At 39.6% G+C, this 26,392-nt stretch overlaps 1 protein-coding gene across 3 annotated transcripts in view; it reads left to right on the top strand.

The window, feature by feature from the left end:
- SUCO (SUN domain containing ossification factor) overlaps positions 1 to 22,363 on the top strand; it is a 42,906-nt gene extending 20,543 nt beyond the window's left edge. Inside the window, exons 7-24 of one of the 3 annotated variants that reach the window (XM_063344315.1) lie at positions 1,483 to 1,603; positions 1,836 to 1,960; positions 2,434 to 2,501; positions 3,146 to 3,253; positions 4,369 to 4,474; positions 6,421 to 6,441; positions 6,676 to 6,731; positions 7,776 to 7,867; positions 8,593 to 8,658; positions 11,084 to 11,158; positions 11,625 to 11,721; positions 12,782 to 13,951; positions 14,820 to 14,907; positions 16,309 to 16,413; positions 18,201 to 18,355; positions 18,854 to 18,945; positions 20,185 to 20,240; positions 20,404 to 22,363. In XM_063344315.1, coding sequence (XP_063200385.1) covers positions 1,483 to 1,603; positions 1,836 to 1,960; positions 2,434 to 2,501; positions 3,146 to 3,253; positions 4,369 to 4,474; positions 6,421 to 6,441; positions 6,676 to 6,731; positions 7,776 to 7,867; positions 8,593 to 8,658; positions 11,084 to 11,158; positions 11,625 to 11,721; positions 12,782 to 13,951; positions 14,820 to 14,907; positions 16,309 to 16,413; positions 18,201 to 18,355; positions 18,854 to 18,945; positions 20,185 to 20,240; positions 20,404 to 20,850 — 3,048 coding nt within the window. In that variant the 3' untranslated portion in view covers positions 20,851 to 22,363. Of the gene's footprint in view, positions 1 to 1,482; positions 1,604 to 1,835; positions 1,961 to 2,433; positions 2,502 to 3,145; positions 3,254 to 4,368; positions 4,475 to 6,420; positions 6,442 to 6,675; positions 6,732 to 7,775; positions 7,868 to 8,592; positions 8,659 to 11,083; positions 11,159 to 11,624; positions 11,722 to 12,781; positions 13,952 to 14,819; positions 14,908 to 16,308; positions 16,414 to 18,200; positions 18,356 to 18,853; positions 18,946 to 20,184; positions 20,297 to 20,403 lie in introns of all 3 variants that reach the window. The other 2 variants (XM_063344317.1, XM_063344316.1) reach the window with 2 other exon arrangements.
- Positions 22,364 to 26,392: the final 4,029 nt, after the last annotated feature.

The following is a 26,392-nucleotide window of genomic DNA, read 5'->3' as shown; positions in this document are numbered from 1 at the left end:
TCTCCTCGGAGCCGCCTTTTCTCCAGATAAAAAGTTTGGTGTGTTTTTATTCTTTCCTAGGTATCTTATTTGGCCACTGTTAAAGTGGGATACTTAGCTAGAGCAGTCTGTTATACTTAACTGTATGACTGCTTTTGTACTCTTAACTGTGAGGCACTTCGTAAAGTTTACATTTTTTAAATAGGTAAAGAATGACCAAGGCTTGGCAATACCATTTTTTGCTATTTTAGGGTCACATTTAAACTGTCACTAGTGACTTGGATAATTCTCTTTTAAAACTGAAGTTCTTCCCGAGATTATTGAACGGAGTACAGAGTGCCTTAAAATAATTACATGCAGTCAGGAATAGTCGTCTAAAGAACTTACTACAAACAAATTGGTGTAAACCATTAAAAAAAAAGCTAAGATTTTCTTTAACCTAGTGCTTTTAAGACTGCAATTTAAATAATTATGGCATTGGCCTGATGTCATAGTTAAGCAAGAGCATGATTTGTCATTGCTTACTCAGTTTTTTGACTTACCACTTTTGTCATAGTCCAACGAGGATCTTCTATCCTGAACTTTCTTGGGAGAGGAAGATACAGGGATTTTTTAGGTCCTCTCATTTCTAAATATATGTGAGAATATATTTTGGGGTATGCCACATCTAAAGTTCTATTGCAGTGTAGTCATGTGAAGAATTCTGTTGTCACTTCTGTCCAAATACGTGGGTTTGGCTCTTTTTTGAGGGCTTTCAGCTATAAAACTGTATGTGAAATAATTCTTGCTTTAAGTGCAGAGAAAATGTCAACTTACAAAGCAGTAATTATGGAAAATACCTCTAAAATGTCTACAGAGTGTAACCTCTACACTTCAAACGTCTAGCAAAAGCTTTTTGTGTATCTGGTGGTGTGCTGGAAATGTGTTTGTATGGAGGAGAAGTTAAGACTTGAAATGGTATAGCATATGGTTAACTTAAAAGGGTTGCTGCTTTGTCAGGCAAGTCCAAAACATCATATCTTTGATTATTAAACATTAAATAAAAGATTTTTAAATAATACCTCATTCTGCTGTTTGTTTTTGAGGAGTTCAGAAACACCAGGGGACCTCTGGAGGTCTGTTGTGACCAGTATTCATATTTGAAGATTTCCGCTACAGGGAAACCTTTTCTCCTTAGGAGGAGGAAAAGCAAAAATCTTGAAGAAAAAGCAGATGTTTTATGAGACAGAATGCCAACATTTTACTTAAAATGTATTAGTTTAGCCACAAATATTACAAGCATCTCAGTGAAAGAGTCTATAATTCTGGGAGGAAATCATCGCATGGTTTTTTTTCTGGCTTGTGAGCTTGCTTTGGCACTAAGTTTTTAATATGGGTTCAAACGATGTATTTGCTCTTGACTTAATGAGAGCATGCTTTTTTTAAAAAAAAACTATTGAAGTTCATCTTTGTTTTCATTCTTGGTGCTGAAAAATTCAGAATTGGTGGCTTGCTCTTTTGCAGAAAGACTATAAGAAAACAGGAGAAATTGACCCTACGTCGGTGATGACTCCAAAGGACCCTGGAGACATTCCAACATTTGATGAGTGGAAGAAGAAAGTCATGGAAGTGGAGAAAGAAAAGAGTAAGTTCAGGATTCATTGGTTTGGTCTAAAAACAGACCACTTCTGTCTTGTATCAGATTTGAGTAGTGAAACTGTCTCAATTTGGAATGCAGCCTGGAACTTCATTTTTCTACTAGAACTACATCATTAATAGCACTTATTATATAAAAGCAGTTGGCAGAAGTTCTCTGATAGTGAAAATACTGTTTGTTTGCATGGTATGTTATAGTAGCAATATTTTCTTGTTCCTAGGTCAGTCAATGCACCCTTCTGCTGTTGGTGGGCAGCATTCCACAAAAAAAGTCCAGAAAAATAGAAATAACTATGCCTCTGTAGAGTGTGGTGCCAAAATTTTGGCAGCGAATCCAGAGGCAAAGGTAAGTATACTAATAATTAGTGTGCACTATTTCAGTTTACTCTTAAGCAAGAAGTAGTACGAAGTACCCATGAAACGGAACACTATTTTCTGAAGTAATCTTTTATTTCTATGTTTCGGTTTATTGTGATTTTTTGATTTATAAAAATGGGGCATAAACTATGATCTGTCCCTTTTTAAGAGGGATTGCTATAGAGAAACTGATGTCTCTTCAAGTGAATTTGGAATGGGGAGCAAAGTCTACTCAATACAGAAACTGAAAAACTGAACAAAATTGTATTAAAGAGTTCGCCATAGTAAATAATCTGTGATTGTCCAAAAGTAGTATGGCATAATATCTCCTGTATATTATCTCGCTTAGAATGTTGTGAAACTTGGTATTAATCTACATAACATATCGGGGAGGGGGGAACCCTTGGTGCTGCGTTAGTATGTACCACACAGTTTAAAATACTAATTCTCTTCATTATACAGAGCACTTCAGCTATTTTGATGGAAAATATGGACCTTTACATGCTAAATCCTTGCAGTACTAAAATCTGGTAGGTTACTGGGGTTTGCTTATATGAAAGGAGTGGTTATGGTTTTCCAGTGTGATGGGACTGTATGTATCCTGTGGGACTGACTTGACGTTAGTGTGTCTCTGCCTGAAATATGTCTGTAAGGAACTCTGATGGATTTAGCACTAGATGCTTTATTATGTCCCCCATATAATTCTGTCTTCGGTATTGAGAAATAAGATAAAGGGGATAACTTTATTCACTTCAGTATTTGTACGTTTTGCATAATTATAATCTTACAGAGGAGAAAGCACTGGCTGTTCAAGTTAAGATTTTGGTTTCTTTCCCCAGCTGTCAAATCATTGTAGAGCACATTACCATATACTAACTGGTATTTCAGGTGTGGTTTAAATTATGTTTGATAGCCTTAGTTTTCAGTTGTCATTTGTTGCCCTTGAGTACAAGACGGATGAAGCTTTTGCAGGTGCTATCCAGAGTTACTAAGCTGGATATGCAGGTAAATATCATAGTGATTTCGAAGGGAGCAACAAGTGACACCTTATTGTACAGTGTTTTTGTAATGTTCTTTTTTACCCAGTGAAGGATACAGTAACAAGGTAAAGCACTGAGGATTGTAATTGTAGAAGGAAAAGTGCTTTTGCTAATACTTCCTTTTTGTCTTCAAGGTTTGTTATTGAGCTCTGTGAACCAGTCCAGGTAAAGCAGCTTGACATTGCAAATCATGAATTATTCTCTTCCACTCCTAAAGACTTTTTGGTGTCTATTAGTGACAGGTATGTTATCAAACCCACTGTTCTGAATGAAAAAATAATAATTATGAAATAGATGGCTTCATATACAACATAGTCTCTGTATGCCTGTTATTGTGCAAAGTGTAATGCATTGTGAAATTACATGGATTTTCTTTGTGGGTGTGTATATTATGTTGCTAGCACTTTTTTCCACAGAAAGGGCAACTGTGAGGTCCTAGAGTACATGGCTTGAGTTCTTTCCATGCTTCCTATATTTAGTTTTTCTTTGCCACCTTAAAAATGAAAAGGGAAAATGTGTTGAAAAGTAGCAATGAAGCAGCAGGAGTTATACAGTAGCTAGGTAGTGGATGGCAGATTATAAAATGAACGTTCCTTAACAGAATGCCGCTGGGATTGTGGGCTGTCTCCTCTCTTGTCATTCAGACCATTTTCACATGGCTTAAGTGGTCTTCAATGCTGAACTCTGCCCAAGAAACCCCAAGTGATTTTAAAAAGAAAAAAAAATAGTAGTACACCATTGAGGAACTGGAAGGGGTAACAATACTAGGCTGAATGGCTGGTTAAAGGGTGGCTTTATCATGTTTTTAGGCAGTGTTGTACCCCCACTGCTTTCTGGGAGTGAGCAGATTATTCTGGTATGTGAAAGAGGAGATGTTCACACAAAGCATCAAAAAACCTGACTTTCTTCTTTAGTGCTTAAAGTGTTTAGATTCTGGTTTTCAACACTTGGTCTGTTGCCTAGTTCTAACTTTGCTTTGCTCACAGTTTCTTGATGCTTGCTTACAATAATATTTACAGTCTGTTGCTTATGTGTTGTGTTCATCTGAGGTGACTTTTTTCAGTTCCAGAAACTTTACTGTAGGCTGGCTGAATTTCAGGAATTGGATCAAGTATAGGATTTTATCCTTTAGCGGCTTGGCCGCTGTTTTAAGTATGTGAAGAGGTAGTGCTGAGCTCTTATGTTGGTACTAGCTTTATCTCACAACTCTTCTTTACATAAAAGACATAGTGCTGCTATCTTGCAACTGAAAAAAAAAAAAGTGACTCTTCTGTGAAAAGGTGTTTTGGGAAACTTCAGCAAATGTCTGTAAACAGGGGGTTCTTGCATTTCATGGGCCAACTCTGTTATTTTCTAGGTATCCAACAAACAAATGGATTAAATTGGGTACTTTCCATGCCAGAGATGAGAGAAATGTCCAAAGCTTTCCTCTGGATGAACAGATGTATGCAAAATATGTTAAGGTAACTTAACACTGTAAAAGCATCCATGCTTCTCAGGGAAGGAAGGGTTTGCTGGGCTTACCCTGTATAACAGAGCATCCAGAGAAATGTGCTATCAAAGTGTACTTTACCATTAATCATGCTAGTTTCGTTAGTGGCCCTATTGTGATTGTTTAGTACATGACTAAACCCTTGTCACACGATCACAAGTAATCACCTTCCTCATAATGGTAACCGAGAGGATCTTGGGAAGTACCTATTACTTTGTGTCCAAGTACATACTTACTTGATACCTGAATTAAGAAAAATCCAGGCAATGTTCTATTGTTCTATTCTATTTGACTTAACCAACTTCTCCTGAAAGTAAGGTCAGAAGGATTGACTTATTTTGTCTCTTGGCTGTACCACTTATGTGTGTATATTTATAGAGAGGCATATACATATATACATGTGTATATATATTGATATATATACTCACGCACACATGTGCTCCCTGGAGCACGGATTAGAATGAGCATATTTCATGAATGCCTTTGTGCTGTATTCTCTGTACAGTTTTAAGTGGATCTGAAAGAGTAAATGTTTGAATTCTGGCTCTCGTCAATAGACTTGAAGTGCAGTTTTGCAGTTATTCGGTCACAACTGCAACTCATGCATATTATTTAGTCTTACTGCTGCTGGAGCACTTGCTGTGATCTCTCTGCCTTCAGAATAACTTGCAGCAAGCTATCTTTACTCAGGAGACTCAAAGAGAATAAAAATCCATAAATAATGCAGTACTTGGACTGGGATAAGAGACTTTGTGAAAATATTGGGGTGGAGCAGAGGTTTAAATTCAAATGAAAGACAGACCTTTTAGGTCCTCTCTGGTGATGTGTTATCTTCCAATTATGGTGCTGCTAAACCCCCCCACACCTTGGTTTGTGCTACTGAATTATGATTTGTGCTTTCATGAAGAAGTAGCTACGAATGATAGTTATCTAACTTCTCTACCCAGAAATTCCTGCATGAGTCACAGGGTAAAGATTTCATTTATTTTTAATTCTGCTTTCTGGCTGAATTAATGCCTTAAGGTAGCAGGAATCTGACTTGTCACTGAAGTTCCAGAATTATACGAGATGCTTCAGCACTTAATCCCTTGGCAAATACAGTGTTCTGCCTTGAATAATGTAGCATAGTAAAATTTTCAAAGGATTGTTCTTGTAATGCTTTTCTTCTATAGCAGAAAAAGCAAGCAAGTTCTAAGTGTGCCTGGTCTACAGAAGAAGAGACCAAAATGTTTTCAAAAAGTTTGATTTTTTTTTTTTTAAATGGCTTAATGAACTTGTATGACAAAATTTATGGGAGTAGTTATCTTGATCTCACTTGCAGATTATTACAGTCCTTCATTGGTAGTGTCTACATAGTGATTTAATAAATGCATTACATACTTGCAAATTAATTTAGATTAAATATCAGCGTATAATCAAGTTCTCACCAGAAATACAGATGACTGAAGCTTCCAAGTGTATTTTCAGATGCTCTATACATTTTCTTCCAGTAGTGTTTCTATACATTGAAGCATGTTAATACTGAACTTGAAGCAGTACATAGAATGCATGCTATAGAGGGGTTTTTTTGAGTCACTCTCTGTAATCTATGCTGCTTAAGGGAAAAGAATACATACAGTAAATTTAACACACTTCAGTATTCTGTCTGCGATCATGCTGCCTAGAAAAATTGAATAACTTAAATCCATTAAAACACTTGTTGCATGTTACCTTCGATCTGCAAGGTACAAGGGCTAAATGAAATCCTGCTACCTAAGGCAGATGAAGTAGTATTGCAACTTTATTCTTCATAACTTGTCTTTCTAGGCATTTATAGTACTGAATTAAAAACAACAAAACTCTGTAGTTGCCTGTGGCATGTGTTCAACCTTTGTACTGACATCTTTTTTTTTTCTCTTTTCCTTTCTCTCGCTTCAGATGTTCATCAAGTACATAAAGGTTAGCAACCTCTTCTTTTGGAATGATGAATGCATGGGGCTTGGGGTGTTCTCTACTGCGATTCAGCACTTTAATGCATGGCAAGAACAAATCTTTCAGTCTTTTCTGTTCTGGGCAATCTACAAATCCCTTGAGTAAACAAAACTTGTAACTTCAAGATTGGGTGTATATGTTAAATGAACTCTCGACTCTGTGGGTCTTTGACTTTTATTTTAAGTACCTTTTATTCTTTAGGTGGAGTTGATATCGCACTTTGGATCGGAACATTTTTGTCCTTTAAGTCTTATAAGGTAATATCTTAAGTGCTTTGCTTTGTCTTTCTACCTGCTTGCAGTGGGAATTAGTGTTGTAATAATAGACAGGCAACAAATTCTAGTTTTCAGTTATCTGGAAGTAAGTTGTATGGAAATACTGTGATTGAAGTAGATAACTTCCTGGCTGTGTAGTGTGCTTCACATTTCTTTAAAGAAGCCTTGAATCTTTTGATTTTGTTCTCCAGTATGTAAGGAATAGTTTATATTTGCTGGGGATGGGGAGTGTGTGTGTGTGTGTGTGTGTCAGGAAACAGGAGCATGAGCAGCCTTTCAGGAGGACAGGAGCATTTCAAGGCTGACCAAGCAAAACAAGGAACAAGTGGTGAAGTAAAAAGAGCAGGTGTGATGAGTGCTTTCGGGAAGCTGCTGTGTTGCATGGCACCCCATGTACATACAGTTAGTAATGCTTAGAATGTCTAAATCAGAACAACTGTGTATGTACTTCAGAGAATAACCAGCCTCTGTACTGCTCCTAAAAAACAATTTCAGTTCTCCTGTCAAAGCTATGTCAGGATTTGAACCCGAGAGCTCTAGTGTTATAAGCCAAACCATATTTTCATTTGACAAGACCGCTTCAGATTGGATTGATTTGATTTTGTCTTGGCAGAGCAGGTAAAAGAGCATTTAGCATGCAAGGTGAGGTAGTTGTGAATAGATACTCCTAAAGTTAGTCAACGGTGAAGCTGAAGAGGAGGCATAAGAGCTCGTGGAGAGCTTGAGACAAAGAAGTCCGGGTATGAGTTCAAGTTAAAAAGAGCAAAATGCCTCTTTGGAATTACTAGAATTAAAACCAGGATATTTTTTTTTGGTGTAGCATTTCAAAACATGCAGTGGACTTTGTGGATACAAGTTTGAGAAAATAAGCACTGCAGCTTGCTCTTTGTTAACTGAAAACAACTATTGCTTATCTAATTTATTTACTACGTATTATATAACGCTAATATTGTTTATCTAATTTTCAATTATGTCAAGTAATTACATGACTAATATTAGGGTTTTATTTTAAACCCTTGTTTGTAGGGTATTTGGTACTAGCATGGTTGAAGAGTATGAAGAAATAGCTGATTCTCAGTACCAGTCTGAACGACAAGAGCTCTTTGATGAAGATTACGGTAAGCAAATAATTTTTGTATTTTTAGCCATTCAGACATGCTAGTCCGGTGGCTCGTCATTTCCTGCATGTGATGGTAAATTGACTGTTAAATTTACTCTTGTTGACAGTATTTCAGCATTTCTGGGCTTATCCAACAATCCTTTTAAGTTTTAAACGATGTGTTGTAACTGTTTGGAGGGTTACTTTAAAATGCTAGTAATAAGTCTGTATTTCACTTGGCAGGCTAGGCAATAATATCTTCTTATGCTGACAGTAGTAAAAGATAACTAAAATCAAAGCAGCCCACACGAAACAGCTTTATTCTTAGTGTCCATAGCCCATTTCCTAAGACTGCTTGTATGATCAATGCTGCAAGCAATTGGGAAGGTGCTTATTTTGGCTTGCGGGCATTGTGTTTAAATAAAAAAATATGAAAATGCCTACCTCCAACCTTTATGAGGAGGAGGGGGAAGAACCATCTGTGGTGCTCAATGCCCTGTTTGCTGCAGCTGGGTCATGAATCCTGGGAAACTGAAGCTTCAACCCTGAATCTCCTTGGGTTTCTTATTGCTTGGAGCTTGGTATTTCAGTATGTAATTTCTGGCCTTTAACTTTATTTCTGTAGTCTTATTTTCATACTGTCAAACTGAAATAGTTGAATGGCATGTTAAATCTTGAGGGTTATTTTCTTTGCCCATGACACATTTAATTTTGATAGTCATAAGTGTTCTTCTTTATACATAGATTATCTATTGGATTACAACACAGGGGAAGAAAAATCTTCAAAAAATCTCCTTGGTTCTGCTACAAGTGAGTATGATTTATTAGAAAAATTATTGCTGTGCTGAAATAAAATGAGCTAATTTGAAGTGGAATGACTTTTTGTCATGCAACGGCTATGACTCGTATTTTTTCTGCTGAAACAATTTATTGTTTCCTATTTGATTGCATAGGAATAAATAGTAACAATTCAAAGTTGGGATATAGTTCTTAAAGTGTTCTAAAAATAAAACTTTCCAGTTCTAAGGATCTCTGGTTTTTGGACACTTTGCTTTCTGTACTTAAGGATCCTGAGCTTTTAAAATAACACGAATGTTACATAGGTCTGTAAGTAACTAGTGCTAAAGTACTGTAGAACCTTAATTATTCAGAACCTGGAAATCTGTGCTTAATTAAGGTGCCTTATTTTTAGGAGGCAATAAAAAGATTTTCTTTGTACGGCTTGAAAGGAAGCGATAACGAACACTTTCTGAGGAGGCTTTGTGTAAATATTGTGGCTGCTATGTTCTTCATAAGAGCTGTATGTTTTTTTGAGAGAACAAGCAGTTCTTGACTGTCTCTTGTCACTTTTCCATTGGAAAACCTCAAGGTGTGGAGTTGGTTTGGCTAAGAACACTTGAGTATTCAGTTTTAATGGTATTCTTAACTGCTGAATTATTTAGGATAGTATCAGTTGCCACGCAGCTTCTAAAGAGCTCTTACGCTGTACCACTCTTCCTCCTCTCCTAGGAATATTGCACAGCTCAGTGCAGTTTTTCAAAGGGGCAATAGAGAGTGGGAAAGACAGCTTATTTCTAAATGTTAGCCTCTCACAGATGAGAGAAAGCAGTATATTCTTCCCTGACACCGCTTATCTCTTATCTGTGACTTTCAAAGTTTCAATTTTCAAGCTGCCTTGATGAGGTGTGTTCACATGTTCTGTCTGCAAGTGCAGTATTGCAAGGTTTTTTTGTTCGCTGTCTGAAAAATGCAGTGACTTTTCTTTTGTTTTTTTTTTCTAGAGTTACTAAAACTAAGAGTAAAAGATCTGAAACGCCTATTACTGATAGTGCTGTAGAAAGACAGCTGAGCACTGAAACATTGCAGTGATCATTATTTGCAGTCTTCTGGTAGTCTAATCTGCAAAGGTAGCTCACTGTTCTTCCTCCTGCTGTTCTCCTAGGCTGGCAGGCTTCTAAACGAACTCTTAATTCTCCCTCTTTTTCTGCTTTTCAATCAATAATAAGAAACCATTCATACTTCCAAGTTTAACATCTTCTGTTTATCATGACTTTTCGAAGAATACAGCCCCAGATAAATAATGTAGTTCAGGAATGTAGTTGCTGATGTGTTTTGGATGAAAGGCAGAACCAAGGTTTTAAACAGAGCTTCCTGGAGAAGAAATTTGTCATTAGTACTAAAATGGCTCTCTAACCTTATGAACTTATCCATGCAACATACAGTACGGATGTATGTTGGTGGGTGGGGGAGAATTGGGCAGAATTGGGCAAAATTGGGCCAACTTTTGCACATTTACAATAAGGTGCTCTTTCCCTGTTCCTCGTCTTCTAAATAAGCCAGGCAATGATGTTTGTTTTCAGTTTCAAGACCAGAGTATTAGCTGTATCTAATATGTGCCGATACAGAACAGACGCTCTTTGCATTTACTTCTGTGAATTGTGGGGGGGGAAAACTGTTCTACTTAACAGATCCTTAAAAAAGAAATAATGTCTAAGCCAGATCTGTGGATATTTGTTACAGTTTTCTTCCAGTTGCCTTGACTGATCTAGATTACATTCAAGTAAAGAGTAGATTTTCTTCTTCAAATCTTAAAATATTTAGAATTGTTATGATGCAGCAGTATCAGAGCCAAAAGTAAGATTCAGGATTAAGGAGAGGAGGTATGATGCAAAATGACGGAGTCCAGCTTAATTTGAATGAATCTGTAGTTCTTTGTGTCTGTCCTGCTGTGGACATCCTATGTTGAAAGGCAGAATTCTGTCTTGCTCATTTAGCAAATGACACTTCTTGAATCCCTTCTTCAGTGCTGCTATGACAAATGATCCAACTTGTCTTTAATAGAGTTCCTCCGTTTGAGTGTTCAAGCTCTAAATTTCTGGCTTGGGACCTGCCTCAGTGGTTCACATGCTCAGATTGTCAAAAAATTCCACGCATAAATATTCTTCTGTTTGTCTTACTGTTCCTTGGTTTCAGTGGACTGGTGATCAGTGAATACTTCTCACTGGTGTTAGAAGGTCTAGCTGCTAAAGGTTGCATATGGGTTGTCAGATACAGATTTCCAGATTATAAATCTATCCTTTAAAGTGGCAGATGTATCCAGTGTAATAGACCAGGTTTTTTATGTCCTTATGCTGTGATTTGTTTCAAGCAAGTGTTATAAAATAGCAGATTGCTCAGTGGCGCTGATCTCTGGCCCCTTTGAATGTCCTCTTTGATTAGTTGTTTTCTCTTTTAGATGCTATCCTAAGTATGGTGAATATTGCTGCTAATATGCTTGGAGCCAAAACTGAAGAGTCGTCTGAAGCTGAAGGTATTTTTTTTTTGAGATTAAAAGAATTCTGGAGAGTTTTATTTTTTGTTTATTTTGTTTAATTTTTTTTGAGGAGTTGAATCATCTATGTTTAAATTACTTTTTTCATTGGCATACCTGATTAGTGCTATAGAATTCTTATCCTACGAAGATGCTGAATTTGCTGAGAAGGGAACTGATACAAAGTTAACATATATGTTTGTTCAGCCATACTGGGAGATCTCTGTATTATCCATCTCCAGTTGTAAAGTCTAACTTGCTGCTGCTTCCTGGAAATGTTTTGAGACTCCATAACATTGTATACGTAAGCTGTCAGTAGCACTTTAATTCAAATAACTTTGAATGGCACCTGCATTTAATTTGGTATGGCAGTTAATAATCTAAAAGAAAAAACACTGCCCCAAAATTTTTTGAAAACAAATATGGTTCTTGAATTTTTATGTTCACATTTTCATCCTCCCTGCAGCAGGGAACAAAAGTGTATCTGAAAATGTCACTTCCACCCCTGCAACTTCAACAGCTGCACCAAGACTGCCTGAACCAACTCCTGTTCCTTCACCAGAGTAAGTGATTGGTGTTGTGTGGTTTTTTTTTTTCCCCCCAGTGTGTTTCTAGCAGAGACTGACATGCACCAGTCTGTAATCTTTGGTAGTAGAATGCTTAGATACATGGCACACTGCCTTAAACAAGTAAAAAGGCGAGTATTTGGTGAAATCTGTACCAGGGAAATTTATCACTTAAGTTACTGTTTATAGCTGTTTCCATTATGATATGTTTTTTTAACACTTGAATAAATGGCAAAATGCATCATTAACTTTCTCAATTGTTTGTATTACTTTGTCTACAAGAAGTGGGGGGAATGTTGTGCTCCTGACTATTGCAGATTTCTTGGATGGAAACTGACTTAATAGTCTTACAGGTTTTGCAGGTTGTCTCCTGCAGGGGAGACCAATTGACAATGTAAGTTGTGTTGCTGAAACTTCAGTTAAGTTGTATTGACAAAAATTCTGATTTAGAAGCTTATATTTTTTTGATAGGCTTTCCTTGATGAGAATATGTATGCAAAGAAATTGAATTTGGTTAGGAGGAGTTGTATATAGATAATCTATGGGATGTGGGGTTTTTTTCAGTTGATCACAATTTTTTAGAATTGATTTGGTTTCTTAGAGCTGAGACTCTAGCTCTTAAATGTTAAGGCTTGACTTGTGCTATATTTAGTGGTTTTATGGTTTTCTAGCGCTCTGGTTGTTGAGAGACTGAGCAAGGTCAGTGGGAAGGTTGTGATTCTTGCATTTTCATTTGCAGATTGCAACAGAAGAGCAAGATGCTTGCTGTAGTGATAATTGAACTGGTGACTTTTTTCAGGGGTGAGGGAAGGGGCAATATCTGATTGAGAAGGCTTGCTGTTTCAGAAGCAAGGGTTGAAATAATTTGTTTGCAAATTGGGATTGAAAACCACCGGAGAAAATACTAATTTACCGAATTTCTGACTGTGACCAAACTGGCCTTTGGTCACTGGAATAAGCTTTTGCACATTTTCTAAAGACCCTACTTTTGCATTCTTCTAGAGCAAGCATGTAAAACTGTTGAAGTAACATCCCATCTTTAACTCTTTCATTGTAGACTTGTTACTACAGGTATTCCGCAGATCGATAAAGAGCAATCAATCGTGGATTTGACAAAAGAAAGTCCTATTGTTCAGCTAGTACAAGAGTATGAAGAAGATTCAAGCCAGTCAACAGTAACCTTGCTGCCCAGTGATGATGATCAGGAAGAAGAAGCAGCAGCATGGTTTGAACTTGAGACAGAAAAGTACTGCTATGACATGGCAACCGCATGTTGTATTTCCACCTTTTCAGAATATCTGTTTAAATGGTGTTCAGTTGCAGTAGCCATGCATCGGCAGCGTAGTAAAACCGAAGGAAAACAAGGGCGAGATTACTCTGCTGATGTTCAGCAGCCACAGGCAGTTCTGACTGAATCTATACATGCGTCAATAGATGAGCCTCTGCCTGAGCAATTAGACAGCAAAGTTGAGAGACCGTCTGGATCTACTGTTGCAGTTGACTTCAGCAGTGTGGTCCATGAGGAGATCAGTAATGAAACCACAGATTTGATTGAACTGGAGCCAAGCCATCCTCAGACTGTCTCTCAGTCCCTCCTCTTAGAAGTTACTTCTGAAGTTAAGCCATTACCAAAAACAGACATGGCCTTGCAGCCTGCAAAAGAAGATGCAGGACAGCTAGCACCAAGGGTGACTCCCCAGCTGGATATGGCCGAGATCAGTGCAGAAACAGAAAAGGCCGAGAGCTCTGTTGCAGAAGAAAAACCTGTAACTTCTGAAACCAGTGTGGCCACTGAGGTAAAGGAGATGAGCACAAGAGAGACTATGGCTATTCCAGTGATTCCAAAGCCTACAGAGACTGTTCCGCAGCCTGAACATACAGCGGGCATATTATCTGGTGATGCTGAGGAAGGAAAGGAAAGCACTCCAGAAGTGCAGAAACCTCTTTTGCCTCCTATTGAGTCGTCTGTATCTGCCGAAACAAAGGAGGATGATCAGGCAACTGAAGAAGCTTTAATGGCGATTCCAATCACTGGGGGACCGCAGAGAACAGCTACAGACTTCTATGCTGAATTGCAGAATTCAACAGATCTAGGCTATGCTAATGGAAATCTTGTTCATGGATCTAATCAAAAGGAGTCTGTCTTCATGCGCCTTAATAATCGCATAAAAGCCCTGGAAGTAAACATGTCTCTCAGCAGCCGTTATTTAGAAGAACTTAGTCAGAGGTAAGTCTGAGGAAGACTGGTAAGAGTGTAAACATGATTTTAGCCAAAACCAAAGGAACATAATATATATGGAAGGTAATATAGTGGAAGCTGAGTATACTCTAGACCACAGCATAAAGCTTTATGGAAAAACTGAGAAAAGTACCTAATCCCTGGGTATCTTACTGGAGACACAGATGTCTGGCAAGGGTTCCCTTTCTGTATTTCAGATATAACTACATTTGTTTTGAGGAATATCGATGGGGGGGTTTTAAAGGGTGAAGCGTTGCCAGGATGTAAGCGCTAATCCTGTCCATAATCCTTTCAACAAAAGGGTACATCCTCCTGTTAAACTGAACAGCACAGCCCTACAATGCCTTCTTTACTGAACCGATTGGTTCCACTTAAGCTACTGTGTAATCTGTAATAACCCTTGTTGAAGAAGGGAGCATGGAGAGGGAACCTAGAATTTTCTATGAGGGGTGTATGTAAATTAATGTTTATCTGTGGTGCTCCTTAGCCATAGGAGAATCAGGAAATTATACCAACTTCAGAACTGGTTCCAAGGAATTATATTTACTGTTGTGTTTCTCTTGGCAGGCAGTATTTTGTAGAGAATTCTCCATAGTGTATTCTAGTCAACGGGTGCTAAGCTCTAAGTTAAAATAGATTTGACTTAAACCTTGGAGAAAACCCACAGAAAAAACTAGGGAGAGACGCATCCCTGGTTTATGTTTGAAACTTAAAAGGAAATACCACCTGACATTTAAATAAAACTACTTTGGACCAAGAGAAGCTTTCCCTTTGTGTAGTGATGTATTCTAAAGACAAATCTAGTGCTAGGAGTCTTATGAACTGGCATTTCAAACCTTTACACTTCTTGTTGTAGGTACCGAAAACAAATGGAGGAAATGCAGAAGGCTTTCAATAAAACAATAATAAAACTTCAGAACACCTCAAGAATAGCGGAAGAGCAGGTATGGTTTGTTGGAGTACTTAAGTTTTCCTGCTTAGGAAAGTTTACTTTTGAGAGAGTTACAAGGAGGTGCCAAAATTCTCTTTCAATTGAAGATTTGTTAGCTGCGTATCTGCCTTTGAAAAGCAACTGCATGCCATGCTTCCTGTATCTGTTTTTTTCCTCTGTAATTAAATTTTTAGGTATGTTCACAGTTGTTTTAAATAAAGCCATTTCCAGCTCTGTTTCCTGATCTTTGTATTGGAAGAAAAAAACATAGTTGTCAGCCGGTAATGGCTAAAACTCTTAAATGTCTTTTCAATGAAAAAGTTATCCAGGGCTCTTCCAACCCTTCTTTCTTCATTGTAGCTGCACTCAAAATGTTGAGTGTGTTTTTTTTTTTTTGTGAACTTGACTTGTTTTTCATCTCTGATTTAAAGTATAGATAGTCAGTTGTCCTCATATTGCTGAAGAGACCTAGCCTCTAGAAAGGGGGAGAGGTACAGTAATGTCTTATGCCAAATTTGCTTTTGAAAGTGGAGTTCATGTAACAAAAGCTTTAGTTCATTCTTTAAAATGTGATTTAAGGAAGTGGGAGCTGAAGGAGGTTTTCCCTGCTCTGCCATCCTGGCTTTCCTGAGCAGCTGTGAAATACAGCACTAACAGCAGTGCTGAATAATCATTAAAGCAACTGCGCAAGCTTAATCCCAAACCCTCTGAAAACTTCTGAAGTGCTGTCCCAGGCCTGTACTCTGTTCATCCACCAACAGTGAAGAAAATCACAATTTCCCTGAGATCATATGTATACTCTTTTCTGCTTTTTTTGGAAAGGTATCAAATGCTAGTCAGTCTGAGGTGCTCCTTGTGGTTGACCTCCCTGATATTCCGCTCACCTTTCTTAATTTCTCATAGGATTAAGAATCCTGTTAGGGCTCTTTCCAGGAAGATGATAGCTGCAAAGTTTTTTCCTGGCTGGCTTGGGCTCCTGTCATTAAGTGGCAGGCTACCTGATCCCAGAGCAGAAGCTATGCGTCAGCCCTTAGACCTCAGCTCTGCGTGCTTATCTGCACGTGTGCTTTGTAACATGACAGTACTCAACTTCCTGATAGCCATTGAATGGAGCTGGCTACTTAATCTGCCTGTAACGAAGATAGCGGAGGTCACTGTAATGGAATGCACTTGGCATAATGTTACAAAAGGTTATTTGATAAGTAAAAATGTTGATGTTTTTATGTGTGTGTATATGATTGATGCTGCTTAAGTGGTTTCAAATGTTATATGAATGTTGTGTTGAAAACAACGCTGAATAAGTCACGTGGCTACAAAATGCCTGGCTGTGTCAGAATGCGAAGTCTGTACCTGTGAGTGTGTATGAAAGTGGGAACCTGACAACTAAACATGGCCATGACTCTCTTTAATACAGGATCAGCGGCAAACAGAAGCAATCCAGCTGTTACAAGCACAGCTCACCAACATGACGCAGCTAGTTTCCAATCTGTCAACAACTGTGGCGGAATTAAAACGTGAGGTAATTATAATTCAGCATTGTGGCACAAGAACTCAAAGGAAACAGATACGTAAACATATCTCAATTTGAGGAAGCCTGGAGTCTTTAAATGAAACTTTTCATTTGAGATGATGTCTGTAGTGGTGTTTTCAGTCTATTTTAGCAGCTGGCCGAGGGAGGGAAGGGAAGTCTGAGTAGCTTGAGCTGTCTTGTGCATAGCAAGATCAGTAATAATTTATACTACAGCCTACTAGCCCCATGATTATAGTCTGAGCTAACAATAATGATATAACATAGTTGGAATAACTTAATATCTCAGCCTTCATGTAGTGCATTGGAATGGACATTGTTCTGTGAAATGATTTTTTTAATGAAGACTAACCACTGACTTTGGAATGGCAACAATGGGGTTTGCGGCACATACAGAATGTTGGGCATGTGTCAGAGGGAACAGTAAAGTTCATGCTTCAAGAACTTTTCTGGCACTTGCTGTGTTATGTAGGCAGTTGTATTGCATGGCTTTGTGACACAGCTTCAGTAGAATGGGATGCTTTGCACTGTCCGGTGTTTATATTGTCCACTTAAACATTAGCAGACTCTGGCCACAGGAGGTTTACTGTGCAAGACCGTACTGGCCACTGTTAGAACTGCACTGTAATAACACACGAGTATGTGGAGGGTTGCTATTGAACGGCTGGCTCTTATGACTCAGACACCCTTCTCCTTTCCTCTCTGGCTACGGTGATACTTCAAGATTAGGGGAATCTTGGAAACAATATTAGGAACGTGTTCTCTCAAATGTTTATGTTCTCCAGCCTGGGATTTCAAGCAGTACTATAAACATGACTTTTTTTTGTGTGTGCGTGTTGCCAAAGACATCTCTTGAGCTGTTTTCTGACACTTAGTGAGACTCCTTTGATGGCTGGCTAAGCTCCTGTTTATGAGTGCTGTGGTTTCAACCAGGACTTGACAGTGGTGATCATCAGCATATGTTAGATGAGTGTCCTGGAATTTGAACACATGGCTGTCCCCGAACTCAGCTCTGGTCACCTGAGTCTATTAATCTGAGAAGCTTGCCCGTTACAAAATGGGAAGTAGTGTTCCTTGTCTTTGTATGACTTCTAAGATCTCTTAGTGTGTTTAAGATAGATTATTTTTTTATAGGAAAACAACTGTGCAATTCATTTTTTTTAAACATTATCTGTAAAATACCCTTGGATTTCAGCTTCCTTATAATTCTATATAAGCTTCGTCTGCCAGTCTTCAGAAATGAACACACTAGAAAAATCCTTCTGCTAGATAGTGAAGCGGGAAGAGTATTCAGAAAGATGAAACTCATTGAATTGAGTAAATGTAATGATATTTATTCTGTGAAGTACTATAATGTCAGCTGATAAAAACACATAGAATTGAGATAGCATTGCATCCATTACAGCTTTAAAACAGAGAAGTTACTTGTTTAATACACTTTCTGAAAGTAATATACTTTCCGTCAGATAGGTTTGAATGCTGTTTGCAAGGGGAAGCTGCTGCTTTAAGTTATGGTAGTGCCATTGTTGGTGACACTTTGTCCTGTGTTGCTGGCTGGTGGCTTTCAGCCTTTACTCTTTGAGTACTGCGTAGCCAACAGACTACATCAAACCTCTGAAAAAATACTCAAATTTGAATGAGTCTTTAGTGAAATTGAAGGAAAGTGACTTGAAAACATGTCAGTTGTGTTCTTTTAAAGATATTAACCTTTAAAACAAGAGAATAATAGTATCATTAAATTATTGTTTGTCTCTAACAACTGTATCAAACTCTTCCAGGTTTCTGATCGACAAACCTACCTTGTGATTTCTCTGGTTCTGTGTGTCATTCTGGGCTTGGTGCTTTGTGTGCAGCGGTGCAGAAGCACATCTCAGTTCTGTGAAGATTACCTCTCCAAAATTCCCAAAAGTAATCACTACCCCAGTCCCAAAAGGTAACAGATTTCTATTTGAAACAAAATTGTTCTTGCAGCTTTTATTTGCGGTTTCTTAAGTCTGCTGGGACTGCCACATCCGCTTTAATTTTGAATCTTCTTTCAGAAAACTCGATAGCAAAGAGCCATTACTGCTCTGTGGTAACACTCTCCTAGGAGCATTTTGGGGCTACTACTCTTAACGTGCCTTGATAGCTTGTTGCAAAGATAGTACTGTGTCTGTTTGCCAGGCTTTCTTGGGCACCCGAGTGACTGACTGATTCTGTCCTTCTGTCAAAGATGTCAATGGAAAAATGTCCTTCTGTCAAAGATGTCAATGGAAAAATGTCCTTCTGTCAAAGATGTCAATGGAAAAATGTCCTTCTGTCAAAGATGTCAATGGAAAAATGTCCTTCTGTCAAAGATGTTTAATGGAAAAATGTGTATGACAAAGCCCTGAGAAAAATGCGTTTAGAAAAGCTTTGTTGATTTTTTCTTTTTTCTTCTTCTCACCCCTAGATGTTTTTCCTCCTATGATGATATGAATTTGAAAAGAAGAACTTCTCTTCCACTGGTCAGATCACAGTCTTTTCAGCTAGCTGGTAAAGAAGGTATTATTCCCATATGATACATCTAGTCTCTAGTGTTACTCTACTAGTGCTGTACAATGTGTGTGTTACTGCGAGCGCAGGAAAATGGAATTGCAGGTTAATGTCAAAATACGCTGGATCGTACTTGTTCACGTATACATTCTGTAGGACAAGGTGCTTCAGGAACAAGTTACCAGACGCTCCCAGAACTGTGCTAAATTATGCTAAAACATTAAATGTAGTCTTAGCATCTGTAGAGTACAAACAATAGCATTCTTGGGGTTAGTAGCAGTCCATGCAGGCGTTCAGGTCTACAAAGCTATGAAGCTTGCAGAAAGTGGTATTTTTTTAAATTTTTTTTTTAGCTCCAGATGTGGCAAGTCTGAATGCCTTACTTATCAGAAGTCCTGATAGCCTGTCTTTGAAACTTGGCAGATATTTAAGATCCAAACTTATCTGTAGTAAGAAAGTTTGGACTATTTAATCTTGGTTTGGGTATAAAGGAGTGATACAGTCTTCTCAGTATTTGTGTTACACTTGGGACAACTGAGTTTTGATTTCTTGGGCCATTGTCATCGTGCAAAAACAAAAGCACAGATTATAGTAACTACCAAGTGTGCAACTGACATTGCTTTTCTGGGTGTAGCAAAATTGCTCCATGGGTTTTTGTACTGTGAGTAAAACTGCGTGAAAACTCATGAGTTGAATTGGGAACGTGTTGCAATAGAGCCTAGTTAAGGCATAGACTTACATTTTTGCAAAACCCCGTTTTTTCCAAATTGTTCTCTGCTTTGGCTTGGAGGAATGATTTACAAGCCCCTGATGGAGGAATGTCAGACTGATCTCACGTCAGTCTGAACATCTGCGTCCTTGATAGGTACACCTTCTAGTATCTGTCCTGTCGTGGGCAGGCTGCACGTTAAGCACCATTGTATTGGTAACCGTTTGTTTTTGTAGAAGCTAACTTTTAATGAGTATTGTTCCTTTCCCCCCAGAGGATGTTCTTTGCACCTCTCCTATGGCCTCATCTCTCAGGAGGTCAAGTGTCTTATCGCTGACAGCTGCTGTGGCAGCACAGAGGAATTTCTCAGTGTTGACTTCACTTTCGGTGTTCGTGTGTTGTACCTCCGTTAATTTATAACGGGAGGAAAAACGCGTGTGGAAAGTGGAATACTTTGTTGTGCTGTTATTTATTTAGAATTGCATTGTTCTAGAGTTGGCCGTGTCGGGACTGCTAAACTTCTGTTCCCTCTCTTACAGTGGATCCAGAGGACCTGTACATTGTAGAACCCCTGAAGTTTTCCCCAGAGAAGAAGGTACAGTGTCTGTGGGGAGGGCGGGCAGGCGGAGCTGAGCCTGTTTCTGCCGGCAGGTGGGGCATGTCTCAGTTGCTCTCCCTGCGCCAGTTCCTGGGCTTAGTTTTTAAGCTCTGCTTGCCTTCCAGAACCTAACAGTTTCTCTTTTTACTTGTGGTTTCAGAAAAAGCGTTGTAAATATAAAAGCGAAAAAATAGAGACTATTAAGCCGACAACAGAGCCTCTGCATCCAATAGCCAATGGGGAAATTAAAGGAAGGAAGCCGTTTACGAACCAGAGGGACTTCTCTAACATTGGGGAAGTTTATCACTCTTCGTATAAGGGTCCTCCATCCGAAGGAAGCTCTGAAACGTCATCGCAATCTGAGGAGTCCTATTTTTGTGGCATTTCAGCATGTACAAGTCTGTGCAATGGACAGACCCAAAAGACAAAAACTGAGAAGAGGGCTATAAAACGAAGACGGTCTAAAGTTTCAGACCGAGGGAAGCTCATAAAAACTCTAATACAGACTAAGTCAGGGTCAATGCCAAGCCTGCATGACATAATCAAAGGAAACAAAGATATAACAGTGGGAACACTTGGTGTCACGGCAGTTTCTGGACACATCTAAAGCTAGCTGAACTTCTCAAACAGGAGAGTGTTTGTTCGTTTGAGAACAGTCTGTGGTATTCTGTGGGAGGATGGTGGGAGACAAAGAGCTCGACTAATTGGAAAGTATTCAGAAATTTGGTTTCTGTCTTTTAAAATAGATGGGATTGTGTCAATCTTGGCTATAAGCTGCAGCTTTACAAGGCTGATAATTTCCTATGAGAACAGCTTGGGGGGAGGGAGGGCAGGGTTCATTTTATAAAGGTTTTTTTTCACAGTTCCTGGGGCAGAGATTTTTTGAAACCCAGTTTGTTGGGTGGAATTAGGGATAAAAGCCTAATCCTCTTCCTTTAGCTTTGTTCCGATTTCTTGCACCTTCCCATATTTATGTGCCTTTTGTCTATTTATAATGCCACTGGAAGAGGGGAGATACAATTGTTTGTCATTTGATTTATTTTGTAATTTCTCTAGCTTTTTTTGAAGATGCAACACTACAGTGCTGTAAAGGGACATGTGTTGGCCTTCAGCTGGACTCAGTAATGTGGACTGGATACTGTAAAAATACATGGACTAATAGATGCACTTGCCTGACTAGATTCTGGTTTTGCAAACTCGGTTGAGGAGAAATATCTGGCTCGGGGTGGGAATCCTATTTATTTCCACCTTGAGTTACAAACCAGAGCTGTAGTCTGTACTAACTGAATGACAGTTGCTCTTTAGGATTTCCTGTGTACAACGGGATCTTATGCTGATGAATGCGTTCGTTATCGAAGTTGCCTGCTGTAGTTCTCTGAAGGGAGTGAACGGGGAATGCTCACTGCTGCTGTGCTGAGGGTTCAGGAAAAAGCTCGGCTGAAGAAGGCGAGGGCGAGCTGGTGCAGCTGGGCCGTTCTCCGAGCCAGCTCTGCGTGTGCCGAGTTTGCAAAGCCTTGAAATCTGATCGGTCAGGCTGGGTCAAAGTGGGTATTTCCATAATGTTTGCTTTTGTATTGGCTAACAAATGTGCAGTGTTTGTATGGTTGGTATTTTCATATCCAAGTGTTTTTTATTTTGACTGTGATTGTATATTTGGATACTATAGGATGTGTGATTGCTAAAATGCTGAGTGTGTATCTGAGTGAGTGGGACAAAAGGTTATTCCTTTTGGCAGGTGTTACAGGTTCACGTTGTAAAAAAATAAGTTAACTTATTGAGCACTTTTAGTGGTACCCTTTTTAACAGATCTAATGCCTTTCCTGGGTATTGTATGTAATGTGACTTATTTAAAGCCTTTGTTTTTTTTTGCTGCTTTCTTGTTAGTTTATGAATACTTTAAGGTGATGTACTTTTGGAGTTGATCTGCACAACTAGCCAGTCAGAGCACACGAACCAGACGCATTGAACGTGAATTCAGAAGGGTTTCAAACCTGGATGAGGAAAATACATACCACCTGAGTGCAGCGTACAATGTTGTGGAACAAGAGTATGTAACTACAGACCTGTAGTGCCATTAGAAACTGTGAATTTCCAAATAAATCTGAACACTTTGTCTTTAATTTGCTGGCATTTTTCCTTTTGAAAGTGAAACTTGGGGCTTAAATTCTTTGAGAACCACTAGTCTTTAAATTTCAGTACAGGACTAGGACCGGTGTCCTTTGGGTCCATAGTAAGGAGTTGTTAAACTTTATTTGTCAGCCCAGATGTGCTTGTCTATTTAAAAAAAAGAAAAGGGGAGGTGGGGGGAGGGAAGCTGAAGTGGTGCTTTGTCTGAAAGTTCAGGAATTGTGGCCATGTAAAACCGCTGGAATAAGTTTCCAGCGTGTACCAGTTCACAACTTGACCTCGGGGATCCTTAGAAGTGGTAGCTTTCTGTGAGAATGACTGCGTGAAAACTACCTCTTGGTAATTCAGAGCTAAGGTTTGTGAAGGATATAAAAGGCTGTTAAAAGAAAGTGTTAGTCATTTATCCTTTCAAACCAGAGTTTTCAGCTGGAAGTTTGCCCCTTACTGGTCCCTTCCTCCTCACTTATTTCTAGCAAGCGAGGTAACGCTGCGTTGCGGCCAAATGCCGAATTCTCCAGCTGTCTGGCACCTATTCTGATCAGATGAGACCTCCCCAGCGCTGATTGCTCCCTCGAGTGTCTTGAGACTCTCCGCTTCATCACAGGGAGCGCTATGATTTAAAAAGCAATCGAATGTGGCGTTTGCTGGGGGGTGGTGGGGTGGGTTGTGTGTGTGTGTGTGTATTTTTGTGGTGCAGGGTTTCTTTATTTATATGTTTACTGACCTTCCTCTTGATACATTGCTTGTAGGAAGTGTGCTTTCCTTTATGTCCTGGCAATCGCCGGGCTGTTGCTCTCATCAGTAGGAATCAGCTGAAGCTGAACACGACTCAGTTCTTCAAGCAGCTCATGGTCACTATCTGGCTCTAAACTAAAGACTGACTGACCTAGAATATGCCGATCGGTGTAGAATGAGGCCAAATGAGTCAATTTGCTGCCAATATGCAGGCAACAAATGTGTCTCTAATAGAGGGGACACTTTTGCTTTGTTTAAGCTGGCGTGTAAGCACTGGATGAAAGCAAATTTGGCTGTGAACCTGAAGTTAAAGCAAAAATGGTGATGGTCGTGTATATTTATCAAACATACAGTGTGAGCATGTAACTGTGGGGCAAGGAGAGCTGCCTTTCCTGAAAGCAGTGGGTCTGTGGGTGACCGGAAACTTTCCTCATCTTCAACATCAACAAACAGTACATCAGTACAACAAACCATACTTCCCCCTCATCAACAAACAGTACATCAAGTGTATTGTTAGTTTAAAAGCGTTTGTGTATACATCCCCATTCTCTCTTGGGAAGGTGGCGCTTAGCCTTGGGTTGAAATCCCTTTTTGCTGGCACTTTCCTGATGATAAGATCTGTTTTATACCTTAGATGTTCATAAGTTGTGCATGCTTAAATTCCAAGCACATGTTCGAATTTCCAAGTTAATAATTTCAGATGTGAAACTATAGATTTCTCTATATTTTAAAAGCTGGGCATGACTTAACATCTCGGGAGTTGCTGCATTTGGTGGAAAAACATTCTCAATAAAGCTTGTCATGTAACGAACACATAGGAAACATGCTACGGGAATACTGCGTATCCTGAGTGGCCAGAGCAGAGCTCTGCGCTGAGAATGCAGCTTGAGGCCACGTGGCTTTGAATCCCTACTGATGATGTGGCAGATGCCATAGATAACGCAGGACCAGAAGCTCTTCTCGCTCTGGCTCCCGTGTTTCAAGGCTGTTTTGAGAACGTCTCGCAGCACCCCCACTTCTGAAAGCATGCCCCAAAATCAGTGTGAAGACTAAATGATGTAACGGGCTGCGTAGGTTCATTTCCCGGAAAGCTGCTTATTGTCCCTAAGAAATGCTGCTGCTGGGCTCCGAGTCAAGGGGAGCTGGTGTCAATTCAGCCGGCGTGATGGGGAGCGAAGGCATTGTGCACAGCACAGACTTTCCCAGTGTTTGAAGTACCTGGCTAACAGAACCGTGCTCATGTGGTGAAAAACGTCAGCCTGGTTTTCTTGTGCTGAGTCGGGGAGACGGCTGTTGGCAGCGATGACTCCTCTGACATCTATCACGGAGTCACTGCTGGCGCATGTCGGCCCAGGATTGACTCGTGTTCTCCGAAGTACATTCCCTAACCGTTTCGGCTACGTCTAGGTCCAAACTTTGCAATCAAAGCATGGTTTTATGCTTCAGCGGCTGAGGAGCCAGCCTCTGAAGGAACCTACAGAGCCGATTGTGCTATTGCAAACTCAAGAGTGTTTGCTCTGGCACTGAACGGGGGACAGAACCACAGCTTCCGTCTGCCGCTGCCTTGCTGAGTTTAATTAGTTGTAACCATTTTTTTTTTTGTTTAAAAAAAAAAAAAAAGGGTCTTGATGTCAAATTCTTACTGCTTAATGTTATCCTGTCATGTGGGCTCTTGAGTAGTTTTTTTTTTTTTTTTTTATTTTTTTTTTACTTCCAGTTTTATTAATGACACACTGACTCTAGCTTTCAAAACTTGATTCTTTGGGAAAATCAAGCCCCTCCTAAATTGGTAACAATTATATAGAGATAGGAGTTTCTAATGAAGACAGCTTCCAAGTCTTGGCCAGTCCCTGTGGTGCTGTGGGTGCTTCAAAGGGAGGGTCTAGTCCCTCTTACGTGATATTGCTTATTGTGAGATTATTACTAACTTATTGTGGTAAGTTAGACACGTAGTGTTCAACACCAAGAAACCAGCACGTGTATGCCGTAGCCAGGACTGCATCCTTGCAGTCCTTGGGCAAGGCTTGAGCCCAAGGGCAAATAATATATTTAAGCAGCCCAAATGTTTCTATGGAAGGAGGGATAGTCACAAACACACGCGTTGTATAAGCGAATGGCTACCCGTGTTTGCCAAAAATAAGGTATTTGGGTTCTATACACTAAGCATCAGGGTGGAAACCCAGTATTTTTACAATATGCAAACTCCACCAGCTGCGTGGCACTGGTGAGCAGAGGACTAAAGTATGAGGTGCCTTCGTGTGGCTTCTGCTTTTGCCAGCTTGCGGCGCGAGATGAAACAAGATGGAACAGCTTAGCATGCTTCGTTTAATTAGGTACAAATATGTTCCACTTCATTTGGAACAATTAAAGTGTAGAGCCCTGACCACAAAGTGCTGTGGGCAGGCCATCGAGCAGCGTGTGTCTCATCTCCTGGAAACCCTGAGTATCAAACAGTATCAGGTGCTGCTGAAGAAGTCACTGGGGCTCCTAACACCTCGAGAAGAATTAGTGTTCCCACAGCTTGTTTGGAGAAAAAGGCTTAGGAAAGGATAGCGAAACTCATGGATCTTTCTTACGTTATCCCTTCTCTAATTTAAGAAGAGTAAATTTAAAAGAAGCTACCAAGGAGCTTTCTGCTGTCTCTCATATTGGGCACATGGACTGGGCGCTGCACGTGGCCTTGCCCGTGCTGCATTTCATTAGAGACACTAATTAAATGACAAAGTAGAGGTATCCCGTTTGGGAGGGAATGGAGACGAAGTTAACTCTGCGCTTTGGACCTAGAAGTGGAAATTTGTTTGCCATCTTGAGGCTTGTTTATCCTTGTTTGGTTTTTTTTGTTGGTTTTTTTTTTTTTTTTTTCAGAAAAATAACTCAAAGCAGCTAACGAATATTTTCTATTTGTCACAATTTGACGCAGTTACTGCTGAAATGTCAGAGTTGTCTACGTTGCCCATGAAACCACCTGTAGCTCGAAGTTAAATCCCAGGACAGTCAGCTTGAAGGTGCCTCAGGGCTGTGGGAAGCCGCCTGACGTGGGTCACTGGCGTCAGGGCGCCCCTGTGATGGTGAGATGGGCTCTCCGTATGCCAACCTGATGCTGGAGGGCCTGGATTTGCTCAGTGACACCGAGCTGAGGTGTGATCCTGGTGGGACTTGGTGAAGACCTGAAGGTAGATCTTCAGGGAGTGGTTTGTTGTTGTGGGTGTTTTTTTAATTTTTCAGTTGGTTTTAGTTTGGTTTTTTTTTTGTTGTTGTTGCTTTTTGGGTTGTTTTTTTAATGGTCA

The sequence above is a fragment of the Chroicocephalus ridibundus genome, chromosome 8, assembly GCF_963924245.1.
Source record: "Chroicocephalus ridibundus chromosome 8, bChrRid1.1, whole genome shotgun sequence".
NCBI classification, from domain to species: Eukaryota; Metazoa; Chordata; class Aves; order Charadriiformes; family Laridae; genus Chroicocephalus; species Chroicocephalus ridibundus.
The sequence above is the reverse complement of the archived record's forward strand: the minus strand, read 5'-3'. Positions and strand labels throughout refer to the sequence as shown.